The 15,576-nt window shown below is 39.9% G+C and overlaps 1 protein-coding gene across 1 annotated transcript; it reads left to right on the forward strand.

Moving 5' to 3' along the window:
- Window positions 1–363: 363 nt before the first annotated feature.
- Window positions 364–15,489, forward strand: LOC104168238 (putative oxidoreductase GLYR1; the record flags this gene model as incomplete). The annotated part of the gene is made up of 7 exons (XM_009708764.1): window positions 364–400; window positions 1,585–1,664; window positions 9,251–9,389; window positions 9,984–10,226; window positions 13,311–13,397; window positions 14,307–14,363; window positions 15,439–15,489. Coding segments are annotated over 7 exons (694 nt in total), but the record flags the coding sequence as incomplete, so codon positions are not given.
- Window positions 15,490–15,576: the final 87 nt, after the last annotated feature.

The raw sequence follows: 15,576 nt of genomic DNA on the forward strand, positions 1-15,576 counted from the left end.
ATTTGGTTTAATTACCTGCGTCAGTACTTTTTTCAGTTCCTTGTGAGGGAACATCCTGTCTTACAAGAGTAATAAGCACTATAGCACTGTGTCTTCCAGGCAGTAGCTATGCTGCTGCTGTTCTGTTCACTTAAGTTCTGAGAGTCCAGCGAGTTCATGCAGACTGTTCAGAGGCTTCGTTTAGGTACAGGTATCTAACAATATAATGCTTGTGCGTTAACTGCACATCTTGCCTTTCGTGGTAGGTTTTGACTAAGTTGTAACACGCTTAATGTGAAAAATAATGACGTAATGCAAAAAGGTAAATGTGGGATAGTTGTTTTTTCTCTGGTTCTAGTGCCTAATGCTTTCTTTTTTCTCTAGGGGGAAGCTGGGCCGGTATCCTCCATGGCCAGGAAAGGTGAGGTTTGGTGGTTGTTGGGTTATTTTTTTATTGTTGCTTTCTTAGGTTTTGGGTTTTTTGTTTTTGCTTTTTCCTTCTGCACAAAGATTTGCCTGAAAGTGTTTCAGTTGAAGATTAATATTGGGTTCTTTGTTTGGTTGTTTTTTTTAAACACGTACTCCACAAATCTAAACTGTGAACCAGTTTAGGGCTTTATTTGATCTAGAATTTCAGCTTGTCACTAACAGCTGTTAGTTCAGATGGAATGAAAAGCAACAGAGAGCGGTTCATCCCACTCTGGAACTGATTGTGTTTCCCAGATTTAGTTATTTAATCCCAATCAATTTCTGCAAGACAGATTTCTTTCCTTCCATAGTAAGTTGCTTAAATGCACTGTGTTAAATAATAGAAGTAGAGAGTCCGACTTCTCCGCATACTGTTTTAGAGCTATGTATTTTTGATTAATAATTCTGGAGGTAGGAGTAGTTGAACTTTTTCTTCTGGTTTGGTTGGGGTTTTCTCTGATGAAAGACCAAAATGATTTAATAAAGTAAAATTGAATTATTTGTGCCATTTTTATTATTTTTACTTACCTGAAAGAACTTTGGTTTTATTTTTGGTGAAGGTATGAGGACTAAGCATGCTGAGGTAAGAGCATGCAGCACAGAAAAATCCTGTCATTGTGTCTGACAACCATAAACATTTGGTTATTGAATCAAGTTAAGCCATGGCTCCCCTGCAGTCTTCGAGGTGTCACCTGTGTAACTGAATGACATCTTTTCTCTTTACAAATGTTTTAAACCTTATAAGCAATCTATTCTGGGAGTAAAGACAAAGCTTTAAATATAAATTGTTAAAGTTACCTAAGTGGAACAAACTTTTATTAATGCCGTTTGTCTTTCTAAATTTTAGAAATTATTTCTAGCTTACCTGTTGGGGGTAGGGAGAAGAAAACCTCACTAAGAATGTAGCAGTATATCAGTGGAGTTCAGGTGCTTTTTCACTCTGCTGCAGCATACCTATATCTAAGGAAATACGTGGGTTAAGTGTTTACTTGAAAGACAACAGATCCAAGTTCACTTCCTAGTCGGATTAAAAAAAAAAAAAATAAAATCTACAATAGCTGTAACATGTGACAGTAAAATCACAGAGTATAAATTTTCATTATGTGCTTTTTAACTTTCACTTCTGGTCACCTTCAGATTGTTAATCCACCTAAAGATCTGAAGAAACCTCGTGGAAAAAAGTGCTTCTTTGTGAAGTTTTTTGGAACAGAAGATCAGTATGTACCTGCTTGTTTTTCATCTGGTGAAAATACTGTGCCATGTAATATGGATCTTTTGTGGAGGAAATACATACTAACACAGTGTAGCTTTACAAAGGGTGGTTTTTGATCTACAGGCAAAAATAAAGTCCCAACTATTATTGCATGCCATAGCCATTCATGTTGGATATATGAAGACTGTAAAGACTTAAGTACCCAGTCACGTTAGGATTTTAGTTTAGTGAAGGAAAGCTCTTGGTAGCTTTCCATTTTTAGGGGAGTAGGTGTGATGTGACTGGGTTAGATTTCAGCATGTAACCATGTATGAGAAAGGCACAGCTAAGAGTATGCATTTGCTTTTCTGCCAGGAGAATAAAACAGCTATATGCTTGCCATTTCCAAAAGAATATACTGTCATACCTGGTGACTGAAAACGTTCTTGCTGTGCTTTGGGAAGACTTTCCAGTATAGGGAAGCCAAAACTGTTGTAGACTACCTTTTTGCAAGGCGTAGTTTATTGATTCCAGACACATGTACAAAATCATATTTGTCTTAGACTTAGATACTTGCAAACTGGAAAAAAAAAAAACAAAACTGGAGAACTTGAGTATTTCATGAAACTGAAAATTATTTTGCTAACTTTTCAGTATTTCCCTTTATTTTCTACTATTTTGCATTAAGTCATGCAATAAGGGAGAAAATTACTAATATCTGCAGAAGACTAGAAAACCCTTTAGTTTTTGGAAAAAAGGTAACAAACTGAGACCGTTTAATGGATGTTTCTTAGGAAATTATTTTTGACTGCTAAATTATTTTTACTTAATATTTAAAAATCATTTTCCATTAAGGTCTGAGGTCTAAACTTGATGGAGTAGAAGTGAATGCTACATACTAATAGGAACGTTTGTTGGATCTCTAGTAATGTAGTGCAGGTGAAGGTTGATTTGAGTGCAGAGAGTGGTTTTTTTGGTGGTGTTAAACGTGGTTATTTCAGCTAATTAAGCTGTAAAAGTTGAGGAGATTGTTTCTATCCTGATTGTTTGTTCTCGACTCTTGTATTTCGTGTTACTGAATCAAATACAGAGATGTTTTGTATTAAGACAAGTTTGGAAAAAGTGGTCATGTGTCTGGGGTACTGTAGCTGAGATTAGCAGCATGATTTCCGTGACTGCAAATGAAGAATTCAGAGCTGCAAAATAATTGGGACTTACTACATGATTCTGGAGCTCTGGCTAGGGAGAATCCAGTTGTCTGTCATAGTAAGGTAGTGTGGTCATTGTCGTATTTCCCCCTCCCCGCCAGCTCCAGCTTGTGAAATTTAATAATTTCCTGCTAGGTAATCATGATTTAGAAATTTGCTCGCTTTGACTGGCATACCCTACCTGAAAATTAAATAGAAATAAATACCATCCCCTTTGTTCTTCTTTTAACATAATATTGGTTGACGGAAAAGAGAAGCTTGTGTGCCTGTTTTGTCCTGGCTTGGAACTTTAAAAGAGTGTGCTGGTTAGAACTGTGCTGTTGTAACCAGGGTCCTGCTTGAGCAAATTCTTATCTTTGAGCATAATCAATGAACCACATCAGGAAAAATGTAGATGATGTCACTTAAAATGTGAGCATGAGGAGAAAATCTATTTACTTATTTTGTGCAAGTAAACTAATGTGTTTTGCAAATACTTTTTTCTAGGTGTGTATAAACACTATGGGGAAATATGTAACAGGCAAAATGTCACTACTCTACATAGTGAACAGCATAATGAATAGGAGGATGCAAAGCGCCATCACTCCTTGTAGTCCGTGGCGTGATGAGTATGCTTACTTATACTGATATTCTAGTGCACGTTGCTCTTTCTGCCACTTCCAAGTTTGTAAGGTGATGTTACTTTACCACTGATCCATTTTTACAGCTCTTCTATTACTGCCTTACTCTGTCAAGGTGTAACAGGTGAGGATCTGGATATAAGCTATTTGCCTGTTGTCTAGCGTGTGTAAGGTGAAGGTTGATGCTAGTTGCTAGGTTGAATCCCTCTCACAAACTTCTGAGCGTGGTTGCCAGCCAGTTTGTCGATGGGTAGGCAATCTCAGACTTGGTAGTCCTCTTATTTTCTTCTGAGGATTCCCAGGTGACTGCTGTGGCCAGAAATGCCACTGTTTCAGGCTAGGTAAAAATTGATTCCTCCTGACTTACGTGGCTCCATTTTGCCGTACCAAAGATTAAGGAGAAAGCTGCTTGGAATTGAGAACTGCTGTGCATGCACCTGAGCAGAGTGGAGGGGTGAATAAAAACATGCTGATGAGTTTGGAAGTGGTTTTGGTGTAGTGTATAGATAGGTTTTGGTTATTTGCAAAATCCTGTATAGCTTAGGATGCAGGACAGAAGAAAATGCGTTTTTCTTTACCTGTGAATTGAATACAAATACTTACTGGCCCAGTGCAATGCTGCAGTGACTAAGGAAGGAAATACATTAACTGGAGGGCTGTATTTTGGCCAAAGACATAAAAGTGAGAGCATGACTGCGTTCAGACTGTGCTCTAAGACCTGGCTTTTGATAAAGTTTCTACTGAGCTCTGTGCTCCTTCTGTTTGTTGTGTTGGTGGAGTTAGTTCCTTCTGTCACTTTCAAAGTAAGAGGTTTTCAGGAAGATAACAGTTCTCCACACATGGGAGAAGAATTTGCTTATTTGTTTAAACTGTGAAGTACACCTGTGCTTTTTCACAGTGAAAGCCACCTTGATGTTCGTAGTAGTAATATAATATCCAGGTCCTATTCTAAGTGATTGCCTTAACTGTGGTGCACGTACTCATGTAATGTCTCTTATTAACTCATTCTCCAAATTGATGAGGAGATTTTTCTAGTCTGCCTAGGAGTTCTTTTTCTGACTGTCTCTTCTCGGAGTAAGTCACATTAAAAGGACTCTTCATCTAAAATTGAGAAGAGTTGATGTTACCTGCCCATAGACCTGGCAAGTATGTAACAACGTCTGATTATGGGAGTATAAACAACAATTTTAATTTAGTCTTTCTAAATAAAAGTGGAACTTTGACCTCTCATCTGTGTTTCTAACTGTGCTTTTCAGATAGTTTTTAAGATCCCTTTTTATTTCCCAAGCTACAGTCTTGTCCTAGGAAATGTTTGTAGATCATTCCAGTAGTCAGGTACTGCAATGTAAGAACTTATGCGTTGCTATATATTTGCATTTATTGCTTTTAGTAGTTAGAACTAATAGACTGGCAGGCCCATAGCCTACAAGTCTTTCTTGGTGTACTTTGTCCAGTTCAAAATATTTTTACATTTTTACATTTCATGGCCTGCTTTAAAATTCATTATGACATTCTCAAAAGAAACAAACAAACAAATGAATCACTGCTTTGAAGGTATCATTCTGTTGTGTCTCATAGAAATACTAGGGAGAGTCCTGCAGTCATCAGAGGTGTGTGTACAAACGCACACATTCACCTCCCATCCCATCCTCTTTCCCCCATTAGATATTTTGTAATGACCAAATGGCCTTGCAAGTCATGTATATCCAAGTCTGAATAGGAAGCTGGAGCAGTCCATTCTTACTCATAGCACCTTTTTGAAGTGTCAGTATAAAACTAAATAGTCTCACTAAATGTGGTGGGGTCAAGGGGCATTTCCTGACTTGATATATTAAGGAAAAATTGAAGGAAACTTGCAATCCAAGATAAGTATAATAATCTGCAGCCCATTTCCATCAGGCACAGTGATTTTAGCACAGCACTCATTGCCTTCCCATCTTCTGTATCCTGTTGGGACGCAAACACCTAGCCTCTTCTTCTGCCGCTGGTCTCCCTGGTTTTCAAGGAGACAGAAATTTCTGAATGTAATCTTTCTAAAATGTTCTTTTGGTTCCTGACATCAGAAACCAGTTGCTTAAAGTTTGCCAGGTGTTGGACGTGGTACAGTCTGGCGGTCTGAGGAGCCAGAGGGTATAGGCGAAGCTGACAGAGGGGTAACTTCCATTGCTGGGGTCTCTCAGTTAGGGAAGTTATCCCGTGTGGTGCTCTGTGGTGCTGTAGCCAGACTGCTGTATAACAGAGCCAGCTGGAGGGTTGTTAGACATCTCTGCAGGCAGAGTGCCATAGCTGAAAATTACTATTTCACTTTTCCACCTCTTACTCATTTCTTTGGGTGTGTAAGTACTCTGCAAAATTTTTTTTTAGTGCAGAAATTTGAAAAATGGAATACTTAGAATTTCTTTCAGTATTGCCTCGTTACTTGTTTTCGTCTGCCAGGTATCTCTTCTTCGCTGCATGGACATTTATTCTAATTTAGTGTGGTTGATTTTGTTTTGTTTTGTTTTTTTTAAGAACCTTACATATCGACTTCCAGAGTTCAGCCATTTGAGTCGTTTTACTGATCAAAATTGGGGCTTTGCCTTTTAACAGCAGGAAACCCATCTTGATTTCCCTATTGTGTGCTCACACACACTGGGCTTTTAAATAACCAAGCAATTTTCTTTTGACTTTCAAAATAGGTTGTGTTAGCATTTAGTGTGGGCATCTGAACTGCTGCAGTGTAAAAACTTTATGAAACTTTTCCCAGACTGTAACAAGTAATAGAAATTTGGAGATACAGTGTCACTGTTTTCCATCCCTAACTGTAAGGCTTGCAAAAAGTAAGGATTTGTGAATGTTCCTCCACTTTAATTTCTCCAGTTTATCATTAGAAATTGATACCTTTAGACTGGAAGAGAGTGGCTAGAAGGTCAAGGGTTTTAAGGTCTCCTTGCCTGTGCTGAGCTCATACCATGGATTTGAATCTGGTATCTCTGGTTGCATCTCTTCTGGGCCACTGTTTTCCATGCAGCTCCAGGTCACATTTGTACTTCCCTATGCTTTACAAGCATTCTAAGTTTTAATTACTCTTTGTGATGGATTTTATAAGAGTCGTGATTTTATAAGAATAATATTTTGGAGGGGATGAGGAAGTGCATGGAGAAGTGAGCAGAGAAACCCATACTGACGTATCGTTTTTACATCTTTCCATTTAGTCCATTCTTTACAGATACCAGATGACTCTGTGCAGCAGTATGAATACAATTTCATCTTAAATATGACATCTTCAGTAATGTAATGTCACTAATGCTTTTCTGGGGCATTAATTCGTTGCTGAGTGAGGAGAGAAATAGTAGCTCCCTTTGTATCCTGGAGACCTCTTATCTAAATATTGGCCTTCATTGGCTTTGAGGTTATTGCTTAACAGAGAGAGAGAGAGATCTTGAGTATAAACATGAATGATTTGTTTGGTGGAAAGTTCTTTTGTTTTCAAGAGTTTGAAACATTGCATGAAAATGCTTTATGGGCATCTGGTGTCAAAAGACATGTTCACATCTTACAGAAGGTTGTCCAGGTAGGTCACATGCAACAAGCAAACTGGAAAGGAAAAGACAGATTTTTATTTTTTTTTAAAATTTGTATTTAACCCTGAGGCAGCATTTAAGACTTTTTTTTACTTATTATTGTCTCTGAGATCTCTAGCTCTTTGTCCTGGGGGATCACAAGTGCCAAGATGCACCTTTGAAGCCAGGAGCTGGAAAGCTTTGTGCTTCAGACCTTCTCCATACCAAAGAAAAAGTAATGAGAAAGGAAGCTAGTGAACATGTGCAGGGAGGAGGGATAGGATGTGCAGAAACCTAAGAGAATGCCTTGATAGAAAAAAAGTAATTTTTATTTAGAAATTCAAATCTAGCAACAATGTTTAACATGTTTTATAATAATGTACTCCAAAATTTTATTTCCTTTATATGCATAATGGAAAGGCTTTTCATGAGCTGATGTTGCCTCGTACCTAGGGATGCTTTGTCACTGAGTGCCACACAGAAAAGCTTTGCAGTATAAGAGAATTTTAAGATATTTTTCACTATATTGTCTGGGCAGCTAGGAGGGATTCTCTGAAGAGCTGCTAGATGGCAGGCTCTAGTCTGAAAGTAATGATTTGACTTGTTATATTACGTTAAGTCGGTTATTATGAAGATGATGTAAACTAAGCAAAAGAATTCAGCTTTACGTGCAAAAGAGTACTGAGTTCTGCTTCCAGGCTCCGGTGGAATCGTGGTGTAGGCTATACTGGCAGTGTGGAAAGGATGCTAGCATTTTTTGCAGTCAATTCTAGCAGGAAACCTCATCTCTCCAAATGCAACCCAAAAAGTTTCGATCTACTTTAAGCAAGTTGATTCCTGTCTACAAGCAATGGTTAATGCCAGTGAACAGAAAGATCTCCATGAAGTTTTGAAGTGTTTACTGGACTTTACTACTTCATGAAGACAGGACAAACAAGATCAAGCAAAGCATTACTATTATTATTTCTATTCTTTTCATCTTTATGTTCAGTTTAGCTGTGCGACATGATGCTTACTACATCTGAAAAGGCAGCTATTAAACCTCTTCATCTGCTTGCAGGAACTAGACTGCACTGGAGAATATTTAAAACCTATAATCATGGCTAGTTAATGTTTGTAACATAGAGATGTTTTGGGACCAGAGAAAGTCAGTTTGACTGGTTTTTACTGTGTGCTGGACTGCTGTATGGTAAGAAGCACTGTTGGCCCATCTTAGCTTAGGAAAAGCTTTTCTAAAACTTAGGCGGGTCTGTTTTCAGTAGGATGGAAATAGCTTTGTAACAGTGTGGCTGATAAGCCTGGGCTTGAATTTGGGGAGACAGGAAGGTAGTCTAATCACTGTGAGAGCCCTGAGGAATGTTGAAAGTAAAGGCGTTCCCCGAAGCCGCAGTGAAAGAGTGGTAGAAGAGCTTGTCAGCCTGAAGGAAAGTGCAGTTGTCACCCTGTGCTTGGCCACTTAACCATTTGGTAAATGTCAAGAAGTCCTATTTAGCAGCAGTGGAAACAGGGAGGTCATTTGAGTTTCTTCATAGGACTGCAGTCAGGTTGATACTCTGCTACTGTAGCAGTTTATCTTAAAATATCAACAGTGAAGAAAATGTTTTTTCCTCAAAAGTGGAAATGTTTTCATGCAGAATATCAAGGTACATCAGAAATACGTTCAGCAATGAGCTGTGGTATTTGTGCTCACTTTATTTGTGGTCAGCTCTATTGTGAGATACATAATTTTGAGTTTTTTTCTCCAGTTTCTGCAGACAGTTTTGTGTGCATGGTGTGTTTGAACAGGGGGTTGATGGCTTAGAATTGTTATGTGGCCTCTACTTTCAACAGCCTCTCGAGCAGATTCATATTATTGGCTATCTTAGGTGGAGGCATGTCATTGTGGGCTTTCCTCCTGGTGATACAAGAGCAGTCACTAGGCTGCCTTTATTCTAAACAACTACCTATGATCACATCCAAAAGCTGTCTTGCTAATAGAGAATATGAATAACGCTTAGAGCGGAGCACTGCTAGCATAAGAGGATATAAAACTTGAGAGAGAAACCAAGTAAAAGTGCCAAAAGAACGTTCTCGGTGAATGCAGAAGTCGCAGCCTTTCAGGTTCTAGAAAGCAAGTGAGTTTAGGCTGCTATCATCAGTTGCTCTGGAGAAAAAAAGTGTATCTGTGTGTTTCTAAAAGTGGGATGGTTGAAAAAGTTGCTGTTTGGAGAATATAACTAACGTTTGTTTGTTTGTTTCTAGTGCTTGGATCAAAGTGGAGCAGCTGAAGCCTTACCACCCTCACAAAGAGGAAATGATAAAGATTAACAAGGGTAAGCGTTTCCAGCAAGCCGTGGATGCTGTAGAGGAGTTTCTTAGAAAAACCAAAGGCAAGGACCAGGTGAGTGGGTTCTTTTTTACTGTGTGCATCAAAACAAGTCTTGGCATGAATGATGGTCAGATGTGTTTTTATGTGGAAGGAGTTTGTTGCCTCTGGCAAGTTGCGGGGGGGGGTTCATTTTCATTCCCTTGGTGGTTTTTTTTTTTTTTTTTTGCCTATCCTCTCTTCTTCCCTATTCAGTCTTGTTTGGTGGGAAGAAAGTGTTATTAAACTGATGAAGAAACTGAAGAGGCTAATTGATCTGCTTATGATGATTTGATAAATCAGTCTTAAGTCTTGGGCTAGAATTTGATATCTGCTAATCTTGTCTTTAGTGTGTCGGAAGTGCATATACATGCACGCACCCACAGCAAGTCTTAAAGTGGCCTGTTCTGTTACTCCTTTACTTGAACTGATGTGTTTTTGCAGGAGAACTAACCAGGAACTTCACTCTCCGACTTCAACGGGCTAACAAATATCTAGTTTTCAAGTTCCTGTGCTGTTGTTTTGCTTGATAGTAATCAGCACAGGGTCCTTCACATCCTTGGTTTTGCATGAAAATCATTCCAGCCCTTCTCTTCTTTCCTTACCATCTTCTATTCTGTAATCTCTCAGGCGTCTTCCCATAACTCCAATGAAGAGAAGAATCGGCGTAATTCCAGTGAAGAAAGAGGCAAGCAATCTGCTGGTGAAGAGAAACGCAAAGCCAGTTTGTCTGAAGGGAAGTTGAAGAAGGGCACAGGGGAAGGAAAAAAGAGGGTCTCTTCTGTATCGTCAGAGAGAGGATCAAAATCACCTTTGAAAAGAGCCCAGGATCAGAGCCCCCGAAAGCGGGGGCGTCCACCCAAGGATGAGAAGGTTTGTGTTGTGCATGTCCGCCAGTGCCCTGTGGACTTTGCAGATGGACTCTAGGGTTGACTGGCACCTTGACTAACAGGCCAGCAGGAAGAGTCAGTTCAGTATCAGGTTTTTTTAAGCTGCTCCATGTTACTACTTCTAGACCATTTGGCTGCCTGATACCTTTGGCAGGCATATTGTTGATTCTTCCTGTAATTTTTACCAGTTAGTGATTGTTGAGTGGCTCTATTCATATCTTTGAGAGGGCATTGAGAGCTGTATCATGAGACTCCACCTTTCATCTTGCCATCCCTCAAGTTCGGTTTGTGTGGGAAGGATTAGTGAAGAGATGTGAGTCTTCATCTGATTCCTGACTTCTCCCATCTCATCTACTTTGTATGATTAAGTGATTAGTATTTACTCGACTTCACCCTCAGTACTTGCAGAGGGTGGGGTTTTCTTAAGGGCTAGGGCTTAAAGAAGAAACTCTTGTAGCCTGAGGAATCCACCAGAAGAATTACTTGTATTCATTTCAGCTCCTATGCTATAGGATATATTTCTGTCCTCCACTATAAAGGTCCAACCTTGGAGCATTATTATTTTATCCCCATTACTTCCTTGTTATTTCTGGATAGGCACCAATACTTTGTCTACGCTCATCTAGAGTTCCAGGCTTTTTATTGGTTGTGGAACTCACTGTTGTGGTCCAGATCTTCCTTTTCCAAATGGATAATTATTTCAGTGGATTATTACAATGCACGTGCTCCATTGGAGACTCCACCTGAAGACTGTTGGGAGACTTCAGCTGATACGCCATGCGGCAACCTGCTTGGTCACCTGTGCTTCAAAGGGATTACGTTATGCTGTGCTTCACAACCTTTGCTTTCAGTGCACTTCAGGATGCAAGTCAAGATGGTAGTCTTTCATCTCCAAAATTGTGAATGGATTGGCCTTCACTGGTTGAACAGCAAACTCTCTTGATACACTAAAATGAAGCTGATCATCTCAGATGTTAGCTATGAAGGAAATACTGGCTTGTTTTTGGAACTAGCTTCTGTTAAATCAGGGTGTATGGCAGAGCCCATCAGTTTCTCCTTTTGCGGGAGAGTTGGAGGAGGGGAGGAACGGATATTTGTGAATTCTTACTAATAATTACAGAACTTGTGACTTGACTGCAGGAAAACACTTTACCAGCAACATACTTTTCACCTTTGAAAGTGTCTTACTATGAGCATGTTGTATCTTCACTTGTTTCTGTTACAGTAAACCACGGGGTCTTTTTTCCACTTGCAAAATGCTTTTGTGTCTTTGAGCTAGATTCATTCCAAAATTGATCAAAACTAATGGCTGGGAGAATTCTGATCGTGCTGACACATTGCATGCTTAGGTTTTACTGTATCAGCTACCTCAGGGCATCAGAGTGCTTTGAGTGAGTTAATTGTGGTAGTAGAAATTATTTTACTGGCAAGTTGCAAGCACAGTGGCTTTAAACAGCTCATCACAAATAGGTGGCCAGCGATGTGATAAATGTCTGGCCACAGACTATGAAAATATGCAGGCTAATGTAGGAAAGTAGCCTTATAGCTTCTGGAAAGTAGTGTATTGACAATTAAAGAAATTGCCATGAAAATGTAACAGTACTATCTTAATACTATTTTTCAGCCTGTGAAATAATTTTAAGATCTTGTCTTCTTGCCTGGTTCTCATAATTTCCCCAAATTCTTAGCCCTAGGGTAGAAAGCATTTACGTTGCTGTCCTGCATTACTGCAGTGTTGGGATTTGGGGTTTTTGCTCCGTTACAGTCCAAATTCTGGCTTTCCAAGTAATAAGGATGCACAAAATTCAACAATCCAGTTGTTGCTGCGGTGTGCTCTGTGTAGAAATGCTCTGTAGGCGTACATGATCATTCAAATACTCTAATTTTTAAGCTTATATGAATATTTTCAAAGGACCAACATGACTTCATAGGTACCAGAGCAGGTTTCATCCACGCTTTACCAGTTGAAACAGCAGTGTGGTCTCTAAGGAGAGAATTTTGGTATGCAAGGCTCCCCCTAAACACCTTAAGGTTGGAGACTGATGTCTAAACTGTCTCTGCTAACAGATGAAACAGTTGCATCAATCTAGGTTACCTCCAGGAGTCTTGCTCTTACCTTTTTTGCAAACAGTGCTCTTCTCTTGTGGTTCTGGGTGGCCACTAAGATATATTGTGCATTTTCAGGAAGTAATTTTACAGGGGACATAACATGATTCCATTTCTGGACCCTCATTTCAGGAAGATAACACATACTATGCAGAAGTCCTCTCTGCATGGTCCATTCTCTTCATATTGCATGAAGACCTATGTTAACCTATATACCTTGGGGAAATAAGAAAGATACATTTTAATCTGCTCAACAATAAAAATAACCCAACGTGTTAAATATTATCATGACTTTACGAGACAGGGCCTGTTGAGTGAATGGGGCAGTCCACCTAGTAGTTTCAGTCTCATGGATTCTGCAAACTTGAGCCGATGACTGAACTTTTTTGTGGAGAAATTAATGGTATTAGTGGTGGACTTGGCAGTGTTAGGTTAGTGGTTGGACTCAATGATCTTATAGGTCTTTTCCAACCTAAATGATTCTGTGATTCTATCAGCCTAATGCTTTGAAGGTTTTCCTGTTAACAGGTAGGCTACTTTTTTTATCACAGGGGAGGATTAGAAGAGTTCAGACCTCTGACTGTGGCAATGTTCTTCACCCATTTGTTTAGCTTTTTGCATCCACCAGAGGAAAATGCTGGATCAAGTGTGTTCGTTTGCTTCTCTGCTCATTGCATGATTACACAAGTGCAATGATTCCTCTTGCATATGAAGAATGGATTCTCCAGAAGCCATAACTGTGACTGAATTCCTTTGTTGGCAGTTCACGTTTTCTTCACCTCACCTGTGTTGATAATACACTGTGTGTTTAAATATGAACACTTCATGGAAAGGCATGTGAAATGGAAGGTGTTTGTAATGCTTTTCAAAACTCTCTGTGTGTACTCATATGATCAACGTGCTGTGGCCAGCCACTAAGCCAGGTTGTAAGCTCTTTCTGATCCTTCTTCTATCTCCTCAGGACCTCACAATTCCAGAGTCAAGTACAGTGAAGAGAGTGATGACTGGAACAGTGGCTGGATTTAAGTGGCCACCAAGCGTCAGTGAGGTGAGAAACGTTACAACGTACGCGATCTAGAAACTGAGTTTGTGGAAGCAAATCTAGAATGCTTTGTCTGGGCTGTAAAATACTGGGATCTTCTCTTCCTCATGTAGGACCAAAATAAGACTGTCATTCTGTAGTGTAACAAAGCTAGACAATATCCTGGGCAATTAAGTGTGCTGGGAAGTGAGATTTCAGTCTTTGTGGAACCATTTGCAGATTCACACTTAACTTGCTGCACTCATTTTTGCACGTCTTGTTTCAAAAGTATTTCTGGGATTGGCTCCCCAAAACTGGAGGAAATGATGTGGATAGTCTCTCCCTGTCTGGATACTATTCTATGGGATGGTTTCATGTGATTTCACTGATAAGCATCTTTTGGAAACCTTTAGTTTTTGTGCATAAATAAGTGATCAGTAAAGCAGAGTAAGAGCAGCATGACCCTAGGCTAGTGCATATGATGCTCACTGGGGAGGTGTTATACCGTGGCCTACAGTCCTTGTTGCTGTTAGTAGGGGTTTGCCTGGCTTGTGACAGTGCTAGGTGTAATCTCCAGCCAATTCCCAGAATGCTGTTTTAAGGAGTTCCTTGGAAGCTGGAAAATAAGTGTTCTCATTCCCTTGGGAAGAGGAAGAAGCGGGATATGAGATCTCTTCCTCCTTCATCTTGCTCATTGTCTTTTTTTATTTTCCTACAGATGTTTAAAAATGAGGAATTTGACTTGAATGGCTTTGGTTTTGAGAATGAAGCACAAAGTAAATTACTTAAACAGGCTGCTTGATGCAGCTGATACACTTTATATTTTCCACCTTAAGCCATTTTTCTCGTGAAGCTTCAGAGAACAAGGGAATTGTGCTGTGGTTGCCCAGTGATTCTCTGGGAATGTTTCTGAGCCTGTACTTTCTCTCTTTGTAGCCTGTGAAGGACAGTGATCCACACTTTCATCACTTCCTCCTGAGCCAGACTGAGAAGGTGAGCATTTGGCAGACGGGATCATTCTGCTGGTCTGTCTAGCTTGGCATCCTGCCCTTTCCTTGGGACTAGTTACAAGGAGTATGCATAAAGAGCTCTGAAATTCTGTTCTTTGGGGGCTAGTGGCAGTTAGATTCTCATGTGCAATCTCTTAGTTCAGTTACTTCCTAACCTTAAGGTATAGAATGATTTGGCATTGAGTACAGGGAATAGTTTAAGTAATTAAAGGTTGTCTAGCACCAGGATTTGACAGATCCATTGTAGTAAATTCTGTAGATTGAATATCAAGGGGTAGAAAAAGCTGGTTTTCTCTTTAAAACCTCTGTTGTTTGATTGTCTTCGATTGTCCTACCCGTTCCTTCGTCTGGATGAACTTGTCAATTAACTGAATATGGCAGGAGAATTTCCAGGACCAGAAAAGCTCCATTTAAAATATAGCCAATTTAGAGAGTCAGAAACCTTGCAAGATTTTATCTTCAGCAGTGAAGATCAGGAGGAAAAGGAAAGATCACATTAAATGAAAAAGGATTTATATCTATCTGAGAATCTGGACAGAGCCAGAAGGATTAAGAGCAGCTAACAGTTTTAATCTAGACAAGCTGACAATGAGCAGCATGAGAAGGAGCAGCCTTCACCTTAACATTTGTTGAAAGCCAGGTGCCTTCTCATATTAACAAGAAGGTTTTGCTTCCACAGCTGCACTGACATACTGAGCATAGATAATGAGGCAAGGTGCCCTGTGGCAGGCTGTAGAGATCTCTGTTCTCTTTGGGCCAAACGTGAGAGTAGGGATGCCCTGAATCATTGCATCTAGAGGAGCCTGTCCTGTGAACTACAGAAAGGAGTTTGTAGTATCTGCATCAGAAGACAGGCTGAATTGCTGGGGCAAGGTGGGAAAGGAAGAGCTTAGTATGTTGCAGTTCTCCCCTGGAGGGAAGCCTGAGAGTTTTCCTGCTCTGCAGATGGTGGTGGGTGGGTGAGCTGCCTGTTTCTGTATACGAAGGATATGGTCTGTTTGCTCAGCAGAGCAAATCAGCACTGTTCTTCCCCTGAATGCTTTGTCTTCTCCATACAGCCAGCTGTCTGCTATCAAGCCATCACAAAGAAGCTGAAGGTTTGTGAAGAGGTAAGGCAGATCTTGGGTTTGATGGATTTTCCTTATTGTCATGAGGACTTGCAGTTCCTCCAGAGCTGTGCACTCTTGCACTCTTTT

Source organism: Cariama cristata, unplaced genomic scaffold, assembly GCF_000690535.1.
Source record: "Cariama cristata isolate BGI_N322 unplaced genomic scaffold, ASM69053v1 scaffold43940, whole genome shotgun sequence".
NCBI classification, from domain to species: domain Eukaryota; kingdom Metazoa; phylum Chordata; class Aves; order Cariamiformes; family Cariamidae; genus Cariama; species Cariama cristata.